We start from the raw sequence: 16652 nt of genomic DNA, 5'->3' as shown, positions 1-16652 counted from the left end.
GTCCAGCACCCAAGGACCCTCCTCGACGCTCCTGACGACGCCCACATCCTCCAACCGCGACCAGCTGAGGGTAAGATTTCCAGACACCAATAGACACCCCTGCACCCGGCGCCCAGCAGCCCCCTGTGCCCTCCTCTGAGGTGCCTACCTAACCTACAGCTTCCCTACTTACCTCTCGAAGTGGTGGTCGCACCTGAAGAATTTCCGTCCCCGAGCCTGCAGCCTTCGTTCAACTTCCAGCTTTTCGTTGAAATACATTGGGTGCCCAAAAGCACCCTGCACCCAGCCGCCCGAGTGCCAATGGAAGTGCAGCAACTGTCCTAGCTTACTTCCCCACTTGCCCTGTGTAAGTGACCAGGAGCCCAGCTCCCACAGCCCTGTGGCCTGTCTGCTAGCAGCCACCAACCAAAGGTCCCCTGCCCGCCATAGGCTAACAATGGGCCTACTCTCTCTGCACCCGGCTGCCCCTGTGCAGCTGAGGGTGTAACAACGGTACCTACCTGACCCTGGGAGACCCCTGAGTCTACCCACAGAACCTTAACTCTGCCAGTCGAGTACTTACCCGAAGATCGATAACTTGCTTTTTCTCCATAGGGTAACATTGGCTGGTTTCACTTGGAAATTCTTCTAAGTGTCAAGTTTTGAAACTTTTAAATATTCCTTAAAAATCGCCTGATCAACAAAAACGTAATTACTCACATGTGACCAGGAGAGATCCCAGTGCTGGATCTTTATCCCCAGAACTGACCCAAAAAGTAAATACAACTGTGATTTTCAGTTAACTCAATTTCCTACCATAGGATAACATTGCCTGGTTTTTGCCAGAATTTCTTCTAAGTGTCGATCTTCTAAACTTACAAATATTCCTTAAGAATCGCCTGTGTAACAAAAACGATTTCTTCCAACTGTTTACAGGAAATGCACCAGGGATGAATCTAAGATCCAGCCCGGAGTAAGGAAAGCCTTTGTAAGGTGATTTTTTTGCATTTACTTAAAAACCTCCCATTAAGCTCAATGTTATTATTATGTTGACAATTGTGTTGCATATTGCAACAACTATATCTATTGCATTCTAAAATCTATTGCTATTTGAAAGTATTCAATTGCAACACCTCATTCTGAGAAAGTATTTTTATACCTACTTGTGGTTCTAAAATAAAACAAACATATATTTCTATATACAAAACAATTGGCCTAGAGTTCAGTTCTTGAGTGTGTGAGACCATTTGCTGACTGAGTGCGTACAACAAATGCTTTACACTGTCCTCTGATACTGCCTTACTGCTTGACCAAGCTACCACTTTAGAGACTATGGTTATATCTAACTTTAACCTCTGCCATACCTCTGAGGACTATGGTCTCTGTGCACACTTTGGTGCAGTACATACAGAGCCACTTTCTTACACTCGTCGCGTCAGCCGACCGACGGGGAGAAGTCCAAGAGCGACGATGATTCTTTGGCTTCTTCTTGTGCTTAGACTTTCCCGACCTAGGGTGCGAAGACTTGGAAGAGAGATGATGGCTCCCCGACCGGTCCCTCGACCTCCCTCACAACTGGAACCTCGAATGGCGCGGAGCCGACTGCCGGCGCTCAAGAAGCTTTCGGGGCCGCTTCTGCAAAGCCTTCGGAGCCATGGACCGAAAGTTGGAGCACGACTTGGGGTCGTGGTCACGCTCCAGGCAAAAGAGGCCCTCAAGGTGCGGATCCATAACCGACATCATTTGGCTACAGGAACCGCATAGCTAGAATCCGGGCATCCCTACGTGCACCAGGATTCAAAAAAGACGTTGACAAAAGTCGCTCAAAAAGATCAGTCAAAAAGTGACTGGAGGTACCTCTCACTCCGGATCTGCACTGGCGTGGAAAAAGAAAGAACTGACGTCAGTGCGCAAGGGCGGTGTGTCTAAGTAGCTTCTGTGATGTCAACCTGGCGACTACGCCGCCAACGACGGATGCGGAGCTGACCGACGCCACCTTGCGACATGCAGAGATACTGCTGATGAAAAACTTTCCGGATCCAGTCGACGCCTGGGGGTAATTCTAAGGTAAGGAATCTATAACTAACATGTTTCTTTCAGATTTCACATTCAAGGCAGGTGCAAAATGTGAGTTGATCGAGCTTTTCCTGGTCTGTTTTATTTACAAATTGAAGGGATGAGCTTCAAGAATTGAATCATTCTCACTCACAGGAAATAGTGCCAGGACAGTTTAACGAGTCTGCAGTAACACAAGCCTATAAAACAATAATCATCTCCAGTAGAGATTCATCATCTTCAAATCCAGGCACCTCTGTGCAGGCCTCGGCACTCAACGCTCAACTATTTATCAGCCAGTAATTGCAAGTCATCTGAACTTGCCATGCTTTGTGTGCCCAATATATCCCAGGACATTTTCAGAAACTTCACATTTTATAACAAAAGAAAAACTAGATAGATGTTCTCCAACAGGATTAATATGGCACCAGAAGACATTCCTGCTCAACAACCCTTGCAAAGGAAGAAACCTAGATTTGTTTGTAGAAGAATTAACTAGAAAGAGTTAAGCAGACAACTCAAACATTCACAGTTACAACAAAGAGTTATACTCAGTCGTCATTCAATGATGGTCATTAACTCATATCTGCATGGCTCTCATTCAGGCGTAGATACTGGTTACATATATCATTCAACCAGAAAAGAGAGTTAATTCTCTTCATTGTGACTTTCCAAAGCCCAAGGTCTACGAACGGCCCTGAGCTTGGAAGCTTTATGACTTCTCACAGTAGTACAACCAATGTAAACAAGCATTGGCATAGCCAATAGGTCTTGCCTTTGGGACGTTATAAGTGTTTAGCCATGCAACAGTTGATGTTGTTGCACCAAGGATATTGTGCTGTATAACTAAATACTTATAAGGTCCCAAAAGTGCGACCTTTTGGCTATGCCAGTGCTTGTTATTTTCTGTTCTTGGGGGAAACCGGGCTAGTGCCAGGAGGGTCAAGGGTGAGTACCAAGGAGGTGAGGAGTGAATGCCAGGAGGGACAAGGGTGACTGTCAGGCCAGGGGGATGAAGGGTGAGTGCCAGGGAGGACAGGAGTGAGTGCCAGGGAGATGAGACGTAAGAGTCAGGAAGGTCAAGGGTGAGTGCCAGGGAGTGGAAGGGTGAGTGCAAGGAAGGGGAAGTATGTGTGCCAGGGGCTGGCTGCCAGGCCAGGGGAGTGAAGGGCTAGTGCCGTGGAAGTGAATGGTGAGTACCAGGTCAGGGGCATGAAGGTTGAGTGCCAGTGAGATGAAGGATGAGTGCTATGGAGTGAGACGCAAGAGTCAGGAGGGTCAAGGGTGAGTGCCAGGGAGGGGAAGGGTGAATGCCAGGGAGGGAAAGTAGGAGTACAAGGGGCGAAGGGTGGCTGCCAGGCCAAGGAGGGGGGGGGGGTTAAGGGCTAGTGCTATAGAGGTGAAGGGTGAGTGCCAAGGAGGCGATTCGTGAATGCCAGGAGGGACATGGGTGAGTGTCAGGGAGGTGAAGGATATGTGCCAGGGAGGGGGAAGTAGGAGTACCAGGAGGGTCGAGGGTGAGTGTCAGGGAGGTGACAGTTGAGTGCCACGGAGAGTCAATGCTGAGTGCCAGAGAAGGAGAAGGGTGAGTGCCAGGGGCGAGGAGTGACTGCCAGGCCAATGGGGTGAATGGTGAGTGCCAGGAAGGTGAGGGGTGAGTGACAGACTGCAAACAGTAGTGAGCTGGTCTAGAATGAGGTGTTTTGCTGCATGTACTTTTTATTCAGTACTATGAGCACTAGGCTTTTCTCATGAAGTTTACAAACTTCAACTACAATTCTTAAAATGCGCTACCAAACTAGCCCGTCTGGTCTATTCACATTCTTGCTGCTATGCTCGTGCTCTAATTTATCCTGAAACCTGTATGGCCTTTTTATTATTCAGCAGATGCTACTGTTAACATCTGCAGAGTGCAACTCGAGCATCCAGCACGCTGCATTTCACAGCTAGAATTTAATCTGTGTGGAAATACCTTACCTGTTTGATGACGTGTGCCGTTTAATCATTGTAAAAAAATGCAAGCTACAATGCAAGCTACACACACATTCTGAATCTTTTTTCCAGCAGAACCGAACGTCTTATCGCTACATGAATAAAACATTGGAAAATAAATAAAAGTAGAAAAAAACACAAAATCGACAGATCTGCCTGTATGGAGAATTGCAAAAGCAGAATACAACAATATGAGCAGCCCTGGTGAGATTTAGACGAGAGATAGCGTTTGACAGAGTGTGTGTGAGCGACAGTGTGAGTGTGCGTGTGTGTGTGAGCGAAAGTGTGTGAGCACAAGTGTGCATGCTTGAGTGTGTGTGAGTGTGAGTGTGAGAGAGAGAGAGAGCGTGAGCGAGCGCCAGAGATTTTTTCTCGTGCTAATGCCCTTAATATCAGCCGCGGGCAGGTACAAATGAATGTACAAAATGGAAAAAGTCAGGATGGAACCAAGCTCTATAATAACTCCCATCTTTAAACAGCGCATGACTGAAGATAAAGGATGCCACAAGCAAGCAGCATCGCGATTGGCGGTCTTCACTTTTGAAGCACTGCACTTGTCCTTTTGGTGCCATTCACTTTGTGGGAGCGAGCAGCAGCCATATGTTTGTAATAAACTTGGTCGCGCCGCTGCTGGCTCCTGCTAGGTGATACCGCCACAAGCACGAGTGCAGTGCTTCAAAAGTGAAGACCGATGGCTAAAGGCCCTCCTAGAGCAGCACATGCGCGCTGACTAGGCGAGACCTAATAATGGGCTTTGTTTTTTGACTGGACGCTGAAAAGTTCTGTCGACGTCTGGATGCTGTAAAGTTCAGTTTAGTTGCATTCCTGTTGCCTGGCTGCTCGAGGAACAGGTGACTGCTCCCAGCAGCCACAGTGCTACCCTTTGCAATACATGACACAAGAAAAGTTTCAAGTCTGTCCTTCAGCGATCACAGTTGGAAGGAGAAATATACAAAGAGGAAAAACCTCCTTCGCAATTTTATAGATCCGGAATACAGTTGAAGATTTTATTGAAGAGAATAAGCAAGGCACCAAACTCTTTGTGACATTAAGAAGCAGGAAAAAAGTAAAGAGTGAGCTACAGGTGAAGCTATCCAAAAGCTGGTCAAAGCCAGGAGCAAATATCTGTGACAAAATGATATCAAAGGAATGAAGAAAGTGGTGACAAATATGGAGAGAGTGGGCCACTAAGCATAACACACCAAGAAAAGTCTTTGTATGTATCACAGTGGCAGGAAACAGCATCACAGGAAGAACTCAACCCAACCTTGGATTTGGAAAGACTGTTTCCATTATCTTTGCTAAGCTGGTTATACAGTTGACCACGCCCCCTTTCTAGAGCGATGCCATTCACCAGATAGACAAAGAAGCAGCTTAATTCTGGCATCCTTCAACCAGAGAAGCAATCTGCATTCACGCCTCTGAATTCCATGTTGAGCGATCCAACTAACTCACTCCTCACCCCTTCCAAACAGCAGCCACCAGAAAGGTGCCAGGGCCGTGCAGACTGTGGTGCCTTGGGAGATGTGGGTCAATGCGAGCGGCTCTTACTCATCCATAGCTCACAATGGTCCTTTCCTTCTACAGTCTTCATATAGGGAGAACAGCCTACATATGTCATTTAAATAAAGTACCCACTAAAAAAGTTCCAAACTTCTGAGTCTGCTCAGCCCTTCCAAATGATTGGGCAGGCTGTATCTATAAACAGTGACAAGGAAACCACCACGCTAGTCTGTCCAACAGCCCTCTAACCACTCTCCATGGTATTTTCCACATCACGCCCACCCTGACAGATCTACCTGGGCTTCCCTCACCAGGATGGAATTCTTTTTAATGCCTTTTATATACTTTTCAAGACGGCCACAGTAAAAAAGACACCCTCTTTGGCCAATAAAATCTTTTTTGAGGCCTTGCTGAACCAAAACCTAGGATGGCTCAAAGTTCAGGTAAATTAAAAAATCAGGCAAACAAGCATTCATGTGTGGGCCTCAAATTTTGGGAAAACTAGACCTGTATTTGAGACATTGCAGAATTCATAGAAAATCTACCAGCTCAAAACTGTCATTGCTCCATTTCTCCTTAACATATTTGCCCTTAGAAAGTGTCAAAGATCGTAAACTGTTGACATCCCTATTTATCACCAGGTATAAAGTAACTGACAAGGCATCTCTCTATTGATACACAAGTTATCCCAAGATCTCATGGCCCGTCCGCCCTGGCAAAACTGCACTGGCTGCCCATAAGACAGAGGATACAATTCAAGGCCCTCTGCATAGTCTTTAGAGCTCTCCATGGCACTGGCCCAGCCCCCTTACAATCGAAATTTGCCTGGTACACTCCAACACGACAGCTTCGCTCCTCTGAGGCTAAATTGGTAGTCGTACCCAGATTCAGGAAAGTCCGAGCCGGAGGTAGATCCTTTGAGGTGGCAGCTGTCAGACTATGGAATACTCTCCCTGTTGAGGTTCGGCACCTCACTGAACTCCTCCCGTTCAGAAGAAGGATTAAAACCTGGTTATTACCCTGTTAACCCACCTGTAAGCTCACACTTCCTGTGAATTTTATGTCCGTCTCCTCTGATCTTATCAGCGCCAGGATGCCTGCAATGGTGACCGTTGCGCTTTACAAATTCTCCAAAAAAAAAAAAAAAAAAAAATCCCTTTTCAAGGAATTATGTTATAGGTAAAAATCTCCGTATACAAGAGGTTACCTAAATATGGATCATGTGCTATGTATCCATATAAAGCACATGTTCCATACTTAGGTAAACTCTTATATACGAAGATTTTTACCTATAACATAGTTCCTTGAAAAGGGATACCTTGTGTTGCTTCATATTGTTCACCCCGTCCGTTTTCCGAGTATCAGGGTACCTCCCTCTATTTTATGTTATCTCTTTATTGATATGCATCTCCTCCACATTATGCCTTAAACTTACTGTATGCCTTAAACTTTCTGTCTGCCCTAAACTCTTGCTGCTTTATCCAGAGGTCTACGGCCCTTAAGACCAGGCCCGTCCTCCATAAACATCCTATATAAATGCTACGTGAAAGGAAACCTTTAGGAGAGGGTACTCACTGTGCAGAAGAGAAGATGTATGGTGTAGAAGAATCTTCAAACAACAGAAGAAGAGGCTTTCTGCCGGGAGTAAATTGAACAGCCTGGACATAAGCAAGGAAAGGCATGGTCACATATATATTGACACATTTAAACTACATTGCATAAACAAGTAACAGTACCTTCATGCTCATGTTATGGCAGAAAATGTTTGGGATCCTTGGTATGATTAAAATATAACCACAATCACCAAAGAAGCAGCATTTAAGTGGGTCTTGGTACCCAAAGAATTTGAGTGAGCATTTTTTCATTTTTCCAAGTAAATACTCTTAGAGTAGGAAAAACTACTAAGACAATATAGCCAATGTAAATTATGCTCTTAAACGAAAAGACCCATCTCCAGCATCAACGAATGCCTTCCTTCATAAGTCCCCATATCATTGTTGGAAAAAGGTTGAAAAAGTTAGTAACCTAAAGCAGGGTTGTAGGAAGCTGGCTCTCTATATACTATACCAAACAGAGGTACATTGTGCAGAGTCCAGTGGATCCCCAAAGGCTTTACAGAGGCTAAAGTAGATAATACTACTGCTCTATTTTGTAGTAGTGTGGGCGACCAGTTAGGCCTATCAGAGGGTAGTGTTAAGCATTTGTTGTGCACACAGTGGCAATAAATGAGATACACACTCAATGAACAAATCCAAGACCAATTTATTAAAAAAATCTTTGGTAATATTTATTTTGTAGAACCACAGAACTTCATCATAGGCAAATATGTTTTTCAACAGAAATACTTTTCAGTTTCAAAAATGGACACAGTGCAATTTTCAGTCTTAACCTAAGGGAGGAAGAAAACATTCAGTATAGATAGGGATAACATCGAATTACAAGACCAGTCTTCTGAAGTTAAGGTCAGTAGATGGCAAGGTCCAGTTCAGTACCAACAGTGCACCACCTGCGGCACAGGGGCGGCTGGGTGCACAGTGAAGTTCAAGGTCATTTCCCCAATGCAAATCAATGGGGATTGGGGGAAATCAGACAGAAGCTGCTTACAGGTAAGTAAGCAGGTTTCAGGCTCAGGCCAGGAGGCCAATTGAAGGGAACCAACAGCTGCAGAGGTAACTGCGACACTCGGGGACTTAGAGACACCAAGGTCTTCTTCACCAAGCTAGAGGGTGGGCGGGTGAAGGGGTGTCTTTTGGCATCGGAAACAGCTCATCAGAGTAGGTCGCGGTTGGGAGGGTCTCCGTGCAGAGGCTGCAGGCGACATCGAGGAGGCCAGGAGGGGTCAGCTCACGGTGGACTTGGACTCTGGAGCACTGGGAAACCTCGCTAGAACCAGTAGGCCACTTGAACTCGGCCCGAGGCGTCGGGTGCAGAGGCTGAACAGGAGACAGGCTTTGTGGTTCTTCAGGGCTCAGAGTCTTATTTGAAGATGGTTTATTTGTGAACAGGTCTACTGTTCTCTGGAGATCTTGGTCTTTGTCGAAGGCAGGCAGTCCTCCCAAGTCTTTGGATGTTGCTGGGCTGTAGGACTAGTGGTCTTTTGGTGCAGGATCATCGAGGGCTGCAGACAGGCTGGTAGGGCTGGGACCAAGTCAGTAGTTCTCTGTAGTCTTTTCTGCTAGTGCGACTCTGACGTGTCTGGCTCTTTTGAAGTTGTCAGGAACTGAAGTTCAGGGTCTGGGGATGCTACTTAAATACTAGATTTAGGGGTGTTATAAGGGAGTGGCAGGTAGGGGCCAATTGGCCCTTTACCTGGGTTGTCTACACCCACTATTATTCCCACCTTCTGTGGGAGGGGGACATAGACCTTGCCCTGATTGGATAAGTCCCACCATCTTTAAGATAGTCATCACTGAAAAGTGTACTTCACCTCGCCTCAGGGGGGGGGGCACATCCTCTATTATGTCTAAGTTTTCTCCCAGCTCCTCCCGCCAAAAGGGGGTGAGGACAGGAAGGACTAAAGTTACTTACCTGTAAACTGTGGTTCTCCAGTATTGGTATCTTTTATAGATTCACATGCTTGAATTATTCCCTGTTGTTGGAGTGGAAGTCCCATGGTACCCTAAAATAGCAATAAATATGCATAAAATAACCATATCATAGGTAAATTAGAACCAGGAAGTAAAATAGCTAGAAGTTATTAGGAAAAAATCTTCCTCTTTCATGACTCGTCCGAGTCATTATATATAGTCCAAACTACAGCCAATCAGGCGACCGCACCCTCCAAACTACAGCCAATCAGGCGACCGCACCTTCCAAACTACAGCCAATCAGGCGACCGCACCCTCCAAACTACAGCCAATCAGGCGACCGCACCCTCCAGAATGTTCTCCTCAGAGGCTCAGGCTCTCAGATTTTCCAGCACAAGTGTGATATAAGCGTAAAAGAGCATAGGAGAGCCTATGAGGGGAGGTGGGTGAGATCGAAAGTGAATCTATGAAAGATACCAATACTGGAGAAGCACAGTTTACAGGTAAGTAACTTTTATTCTTCTCCAGTATTGGGGTATCTTTCATAGATTCACATGCTTGAATAAGAGCAGAAATTCCATAATAATGCTTGTGAGATCATCAAAGAAACAGATATATAAAATATATATTTATATCAACACCTTATAAAATAAACATGTGTATATCTGTAACAATATATAAATATATAAATATAAAAGATATGTACATAAGTATGCATCAATGAGGAGGAGGGAAGAACAGAGGCTCACCTTATTTAAATAGATTAGGGAGAACCGATTGTCCCACAGACATATCTGCATTGCTGGCAGCTTCCAGACAGTAGTACTTGGTAAAGGTGTGCCTGCTGGTCCATGTTGCAGCTCTGGAGATTTGATGAAGAGGCACACCAGCAAAAAGAGCAGTAGAAGAAGAGATTGCTCTAGTAGAATGTGCTCACGGAGTTGCCTGTAGAGATCTACCCGCTTGCTGATGACAGAAAGAGATCGCAGCAGAAATCCAACGGGCAATGGACTGTTTGAATATTGGGTGTCCTTTCGCCTTTTTCCATAGGCTATAAAAAGCTGATCAGATTTCGTATTGAGGATGTCCTTTGTAAATACAATTTTAGACATCTTTTGACATTAAGAGTATGTAAAGTCCTTTCTGCAGGTGATTGAGAATTAGGAAAGAAAGTCTTTAAAATGACCAGTTCATTGAGATGGAAATCAGAAGGTACTTTAGGCATAAAAATGGGGTTAAGGCGGAGCAATACCGAGTTCCTACTGAATTGAAGGAAAGGCGGTTTAATAGTGAAGGCTTAAATGTCACTGACTCGCCTGGCTGACTTGAGAGCCAACAGACGAGACATCTTCCATGAAACAAACTTCAAATCAGCCCTATGAATAGGTTCAAAGGGGTGTTGCATGAGTTGTGACAGAACAATGTTAAGATGCCAGGGTGGAGGTGGGAGGCGGATGAGAGGAAACATACGAAACAATCCTTTGAAGAATTGTTGAATGATCCTAGAGGAGTAAAGAGAGCGTGAACCATCCTGTCGGAATCTTGAGATAGCCGCTAAGAATACCTTAAGAGTAGAATGGGAAAGGCCTGCCCTTGCCAGATGTAAAAAGAAAGGCAAAAGTTGTTCTGGTTTTGCATGGATTGGGTGAATGTTGGCGGCTTGACACCACAGGCAAAATCGCTTTCATTGGAGCATGAAGGTTTTGATTGTGGAAGGCGCTCTAGCGCTAGCTAAGATCTCCCTGCATTCTGAAGGAATGTCTAAGTGAGCAAATTCAAAGTGTTCAGGCACCACACCACTAAACGCAGAGATGCAGGATCCGGAAGGCAGATCTGCCTGTTGTGAATGGATAGGAGATTCGTATTGGTTGCAACTGAATGGGATCGCATTCGGATGGAAGGAGGAGTTCGGTAAACCAGAACTGGCGAGGCCACCTGGGAGCTATGAGAAGTAGGCGACAAGGCTCTTTCTTCATGTTCCGTAGCACCCTGGGAACGAACGGTATAGGCATAGGTCTGCGACCAGTTCATCAAAAAACCCGAATGCCCGCATGAGTCTTGTTGGGGAAGCCAACTTGCATAGAATGGGCATTTGCGGTTCAGACATATCGCGAACAAGTCCAAATCGGGTCGATCCCACTTCTGAAATATACGATCCAACGTTGGTTGATGGAGCTCCCACTCGTGGTTGAACGCTGTCGACCTGCTTAGGGAGTCCCCGAGGATGTTGGATACTCCCAGGACATGGACCGCTGCCAGAGTTATTCGATGTCGGATCACCCAATCCCAGATTTGCTGGGACAGCAAAGTGGACAACCCTCCTTGTTTGTTTAGGTAGTGCATACTTGTTGTTGTATTGCCCATGCGGATCAACACTGATGCTGCCAGAATGATGGTGCAAAAAGATTTCAGAGCCAGGAAGATCGCTAGTGTTGGAAAGGCGATCCCAGGGGAGACAGAAGGTGTCTGACTGCCCGCCCCGAGACCCACCTCTCTCTATGGAATAGGCCGAGCGCCGTAGGGAGGCCTCCTTGGCGAGGCTCCTCTCCTACAATCGTACCAGCTTGAGCAATCACACTACTTACAGAAGGACACCACACAGGAGGAATATTCACAAGAATCTTTATATAAGTAATTAAGGCAAGTTCTTGGCACGTTTAGCAGGCAGGGATCGAGGGATCCGTAAAGTCTTGGTTTCGGGGATAGGGGGTAGCGGGACAGTCTTGGCACCAACTGGTGCGTAGATAGTTCAAGGGCTCAGGCCGCGACAGCGTCAGCAGGGCCTCGAGGATGGTTCAGTTCGGACAGGCCGCGTCAGCGTCAGCAGGGCCTCGAAGATAGTTCAGCTTGGTCAGGCCACCACAGCGTCAGCAGGGCCTCGAAGATGGTTCAGCTCGGTCAGGCCGCGACAGCGTCAGCAGGGCCTCGAAGATGGTTCAGCTCGGTCAGGCCGCGACAGCATCAGCAGGGCCTCGAAGATGGTTCAGCTTGCAAGAGCCGCGACAGCGTCAGCAGGGCTCAGAGGTTCCAGGTTCCAGAGTTCTTATCAGGATCAGCCACGACGATGTCAGCAGGGCTTCGACTCCAAGATACAACTGAAGTCCTAATCCAGGGCTGGCCCAGATATAGGACTGGAGTCCTTTGATGTCCGGACCCTCGCGCCTGGGGGTCAGAGGGGCCGGGATGAAGGTGTCCAGACACCCAGCAGGGGGGTGGAGCCAGTGCCCAGGGAGGCTGAAGGGCGATCGATACCAGGCGTCCGGGGACGGCTGGAGGCCCATCGAAACTCCCCTCCTCCGGGAATCCGCCAAGTGGCCACTTTACCACCTGGGAAGATCTTGGTGCCTCGATGTCTGGGCTTCGCTGGGGCCGGGGCCAGGGATGGCTGCGGCCACGTGCTCGGGACGTGGTGGGCCCAAGATGGAGTCGGGCCGGAAATGGTGGCCTGGCATGGTCGCCGGACCGGCAGTGTTGGCGAGCAGGGTCCGCCGGGGTCCCAAGGGGGAGAGCCGTGGGTTGGCAAGAGGGCCAGTCTCTCGTCGATGGTTCGTGTTCAGGGGGGTCGACAGCGGGTCGACGGAGGGCCGATGTCGTCCCGGGCCTGCCATGCGGGAGGGGTAGGACCACGCCACGAGGCCGAGTCCAACACACGTCCCCTCCAGCTGAAGGCGGGGAGAGTCACCCATCTTCCTGGGGATTCTCCTCGTCGAGGCGGAAGAATCGGGACAGGCCGTCAGCGTTGGCGTGGTCGTCGCCAGGGCGATGCTCCACAGTGAAGTCCATCCCTTGGAGGGAGATGGACCAGCGCAGCAGCTTCGGGTTCTCGCCCCGCATCTGCATCAGCCACCGCAGGGGCCGGTGGTCAGTCTGGACCCGGAAGTGGGTGCCGAAGAGGTAGGGCCTGAGTTTCTTGAGGTCCCACACGACGGCGAAGGCCTCTCTTTCAATGGTGCTCCATCGCTACTCTCTGGCCAGCAGCCGCCGGCTGATGAAGGCCACAGGATGGTCAATCCCCTCGGGGTCAATCTGAGATAGGACCGCCCGATGCCGTGCTCCGAGGCGTCGGTCTGGACTACAAACTCCCGGCTGTAGTCAGGGGCTTGGAGCACAGGGGCGGTGCACATGGCTGTTTTCAAAGTCTCGAAGGCCACCTGACACGTGGGTGTCCATTGTACTTTTTGAGGCCGGTTCTTCGAGGTCAGTTCAGTGAGGGGCCCCACAATGCTCCCATAGTTCTTGATGAATCGCCGATAATATCCAGTGAGCCCCAGGAAGGCTCGGACGGCTGTCTGGGTGACCGGGGGCTCCCAGGCCACGATGGCGTCAATCTTGGGTTGGAGGGGAGCCACGTGGCTGCTCCCCACTTGGTGTCCCAGGTAGGTCACGGATCCTTGACCTATCTGGCACTTGCTGGCTTTCACAGTTAGTCCGGCCCGTCGGAGGGCCATCAGGACCTCCCAGAGGTGCCTCAGGTGCTCGGCCCAGTGGAGGCTGTACCCTGCAATGTCGTCTAGATAGGCGGCGCTGAATTCTTCTAGCCCCGCCAGCACTTTGCTCACTAGTCTCTGGAAGGTGGCTGGGGCGTTTTTCATTCCGAAGGGCATCACCTTGAATTGGAAGTGGCCATCTGGTGTGGAGAATGCCGATCGCTCCTGGGCGCCTGGAGTGAGGCCGATCTGCCAGTACCCGGCTGTGAGGTCGAAGGTACTGAGGTACTTGGCGGCTCCCAGGCGGTCGATTAGTTCATCAGCCCGGGGGATGGGATGTGCATCGGTTCTGGTAACAGCATTCAGTCCCCGGTAGTCGACACAAAACCTGAGTTCTGGAGGGGTGCCCGGTGCGGCGGTTTTGGGGACCAGGACCACTGGGCCAGCATCTTGGTAACTTCTGTCTGGATGCAGGCCCGAACTCGGTCGGGAACTCGGTAGGCCCGGTGTCTCACTGGCTGGCTGTCCCGGGTGTCGACATCGTGGACACACCACTGGGTAACCCCGGGGGTGAGGGAGAACAGGTCCGTAAATTGCCCCAACAGCTCTTGGCAGTCTCGGCGCTGCGCTGGGGTCAGGTCGGGGGAGAGAGAGATTCCCTCGACGGAGCCGTCTTTCTCAGCGCACCTTAGGAGGTCGGGCAGGGGCTCGGAGTCGTCTTCGGCCCCATCGTCGGTAGCTAGCAGCAGGCTCAGCTCTGTGCGGGCAAAATGAGGCTTGAGCCGGTTGGCGTGCAGAACCCGGAAGGGGTTTCGGGGGGACTCCATGTCCACGAGATAGGTGACAGGGCTCTTGCGCTCGATCACTTTGAAGGGGCCTGACCATTTGTCCTGGAGGGCACAAGGTTCGACCGGGGACATGACCCAGACCCGCTGGCCCGGCTCGAACTCGATGGATGAAGAGTTCTGGTCATACCAGCGTTTCATGTCCTCCTGACTGGCCTCAAGGTTGGCCTCGGCAAGGGCCCGGAACTTCCGAGTCTGGCTTCGGAGGGTCAGGAGGTACCGGTAGACATCCGGCAGTGCGTCTTGGACTGTAGTTTCCCAGCCTTCTTTGACCAGGCTGAGGGGACCTCGGACAGGGTGCCCGTACAAGAGTTCAAAGGGGCTGAAGCCCAGGGATTTCTGTGGTACCTCCTGATAGGCGAACAGGAGGCAGGGCAGCAGGACGGCCCATTTGCGGCGGAGGGGCTCTTCTAGGCCCTGGATCATCCCCTTGAGTGTCCGGTTAAACCGCTCCACAAGTCCATTCCCTTGGGGGTGATACGGGGTGGTGAATTTATACGTGACCCCGCACTGTTGCCACAGGGACCGCATATACTTTGATATAAAGTTCGTGCCCCGATCGCTCACGACTTCTCGGGGGAACCCCACCCTGGAGAAGATCTCCATCAGTGCTCGGCCCACCACGGGAGCCGTTATGGTTCGGAGGGGGATGGCTTCGGGATAGCGGGTGGCATGGTCCACCAGGACGAGGATGAAGCGATGCCCTTGCGAGGTTCGGGGGTCCAGGGGCCCCACGATGTCTATCCCCACTCGCTCGAAGGGAGTGGTCACTACTGGAAAGGGTTGGAGCGGGGCCTTCACCTTCCCCCCGCTCTTTCCGCTGGCTTGGCATGTCGGGCAGGTGCGGCAGTGGTTATGCACCTCGTTGCGCATCTTCGGCCAGTAGAAATGGGTCACCAGGCGGCTGTACGTTTTGTCCTGCCCCAGGTGCCCGGCAAGGGGCACATCGTGTGCTAGGTTCAAAAGGAAGTCTCTGAATCTTAGGGGGACCACCAACACTCGGCTGGCCCCTAGCTCGGCAATTTTCTGTTCACTGTATAGGAGGCCGTGGTCCCAGTAGACCCAGTGGGACCCCGAGGTGTCCCCGGCAGCTTGGGCGGTGGCTTGCTGCCGGGTCCCCTCGAGGGAGGGGCAGGCCTTCTGTTCCTGCCGGAATTGTTCTCGGGTGGGACCACCCTCTTGGCGCCATTGGGCTAGTTCGGGGATGTCGCTGAGTTCGGTTCTGCCTTCTTGGTCATGCCCCGATGGCTCGGGCTCGGGGTCGGATTCTTCATTGACTGCGGCCGGTCGTGGCGCGGGCCACTCTGGCTCTTCAGTTGGGGTGGCCTCGGGTGCCGCCAGGGCCCGGGCAGTCATGGATCGGGTCGTCGCGCAGACCCACTCTGGTAGTCCCATCATTCCGAGATGCTCTCTCCGTTCGACTTGGGCCCAGGGAGAGCTCTTGAGGTCGTTTCCCAGGAGGCAGTCCACGGGGGCGTCGTGCCCGACACCCCCCCCCACTCGAAGGGGATTCGGGCCATCTGACACAGAGTCTCGGAGTTGTCGGCGGCCCTCACGGGGCATCGCACGTTTGGTATGATCTGTTCGGGGGTCACCAAGTGGCAGCGGACGGCCGTCACACTGTCTCCCGTGTCTCGGAGGGCTTCAGTCCGTCGTCCATTGATGTGGACCCACTGACGGTACTTTTGAGTGTTCCTCTGTAGCGGGGCCTGGGGGACCATGTCTCTTTCGCCCAGGCAGGCTAGGGCCATGGCGGCCGGTTCATACTCGGTATGATCTTCGTTGTAGACCTCTTCGTCTTCTTCTCCCCCTTCCCCCAGGGCTGCAGCAGCGAACTGGCGGGTCGGAGGCCCGGTGGTGCCAGGGCGCTGGTTCATGGGGCAGAGGGGGTCACTGGCATAGTGACCGGTCCGCTGGCATCTGTGGCAAGTAATGTTCGGGTGGGGCCCCGGCCGTGCTGGTGGGGGCCCTCTTCTGGTCAGGGATGGTGAAGTGTTCTTCGGGGGGGACCCCCGAGGCGGACTCCGGCCCGGGGCCGACGGGAAGTCTCGGCTCCTGTTCTGGCCTCCTCCGCCGCCACGCTGGCGGGGGTGCCCCTGGCCGTTCTGTCCCGTTTCTCCTATCGGGGTCCGGGGGACCCGGGTGCTCACCCATCGATCAGCCTCGACGGCGAGTTTTCGGGGCTCGGTCAGCTTGCTGTCGAGGAGATGCTGCCTGAGCTCGACAAAGCAGTTGTTGGAGAGGTGCTCCCAAACGATGAGGTCGAACAGCTGCTCGTAGGTGGACACTTTGCTGCCCTTTATCCATCCTTCCAGGGCCCGGCT

The 16652-nt window shown here is 50.8% G+C and overlaps 1 protein-coding gene across 5 annotated transcripts in view; it reads right to left on the bottom strand.

Moving 5' to 3' along the window:
* Nucleotides 1-16652, bottom strand: part of LOC144762305 (exportin-5-like) — a 2106094-nt gene that overhangs the window by 1701636 nt on the left and 387806 nt on the right. For all 5 annotated transcript variants that reach the window (XM_078647454.1, XM_078647456.1, XM_078647455.1 and 2 more), the window contains exon 8: nt 7105-7187. In XM_078647454.1, the coding sequence (XP_078503580.1) occupies nt 7105-7187 (83 nt within the window). The remainder of the gene's footprint in view (nt 1-7104; nt 7188-16652) is intronic.

The sequence above is a fragment of the Lissotriton helveticus genome, chromosome 6 (genome assembly GCF_964261635.1).
Source record: "Lissotriton helveticus chromosome 6, aLisHel1.1, whole genome shotgun sequence".
NCBI classification, from domain to species: domain Eukaryota; kingdom Metazoa; phylum Chordata; class Amphibia; order Caudata; family Salamandridae; genus Lissotriton; species Lissotriton helveticus.
The sequence above is the reverse complement of the archived record's forward strand: the minus strand, read 5'-3'. Positions and strand labels throughout refer to the sequence as shown.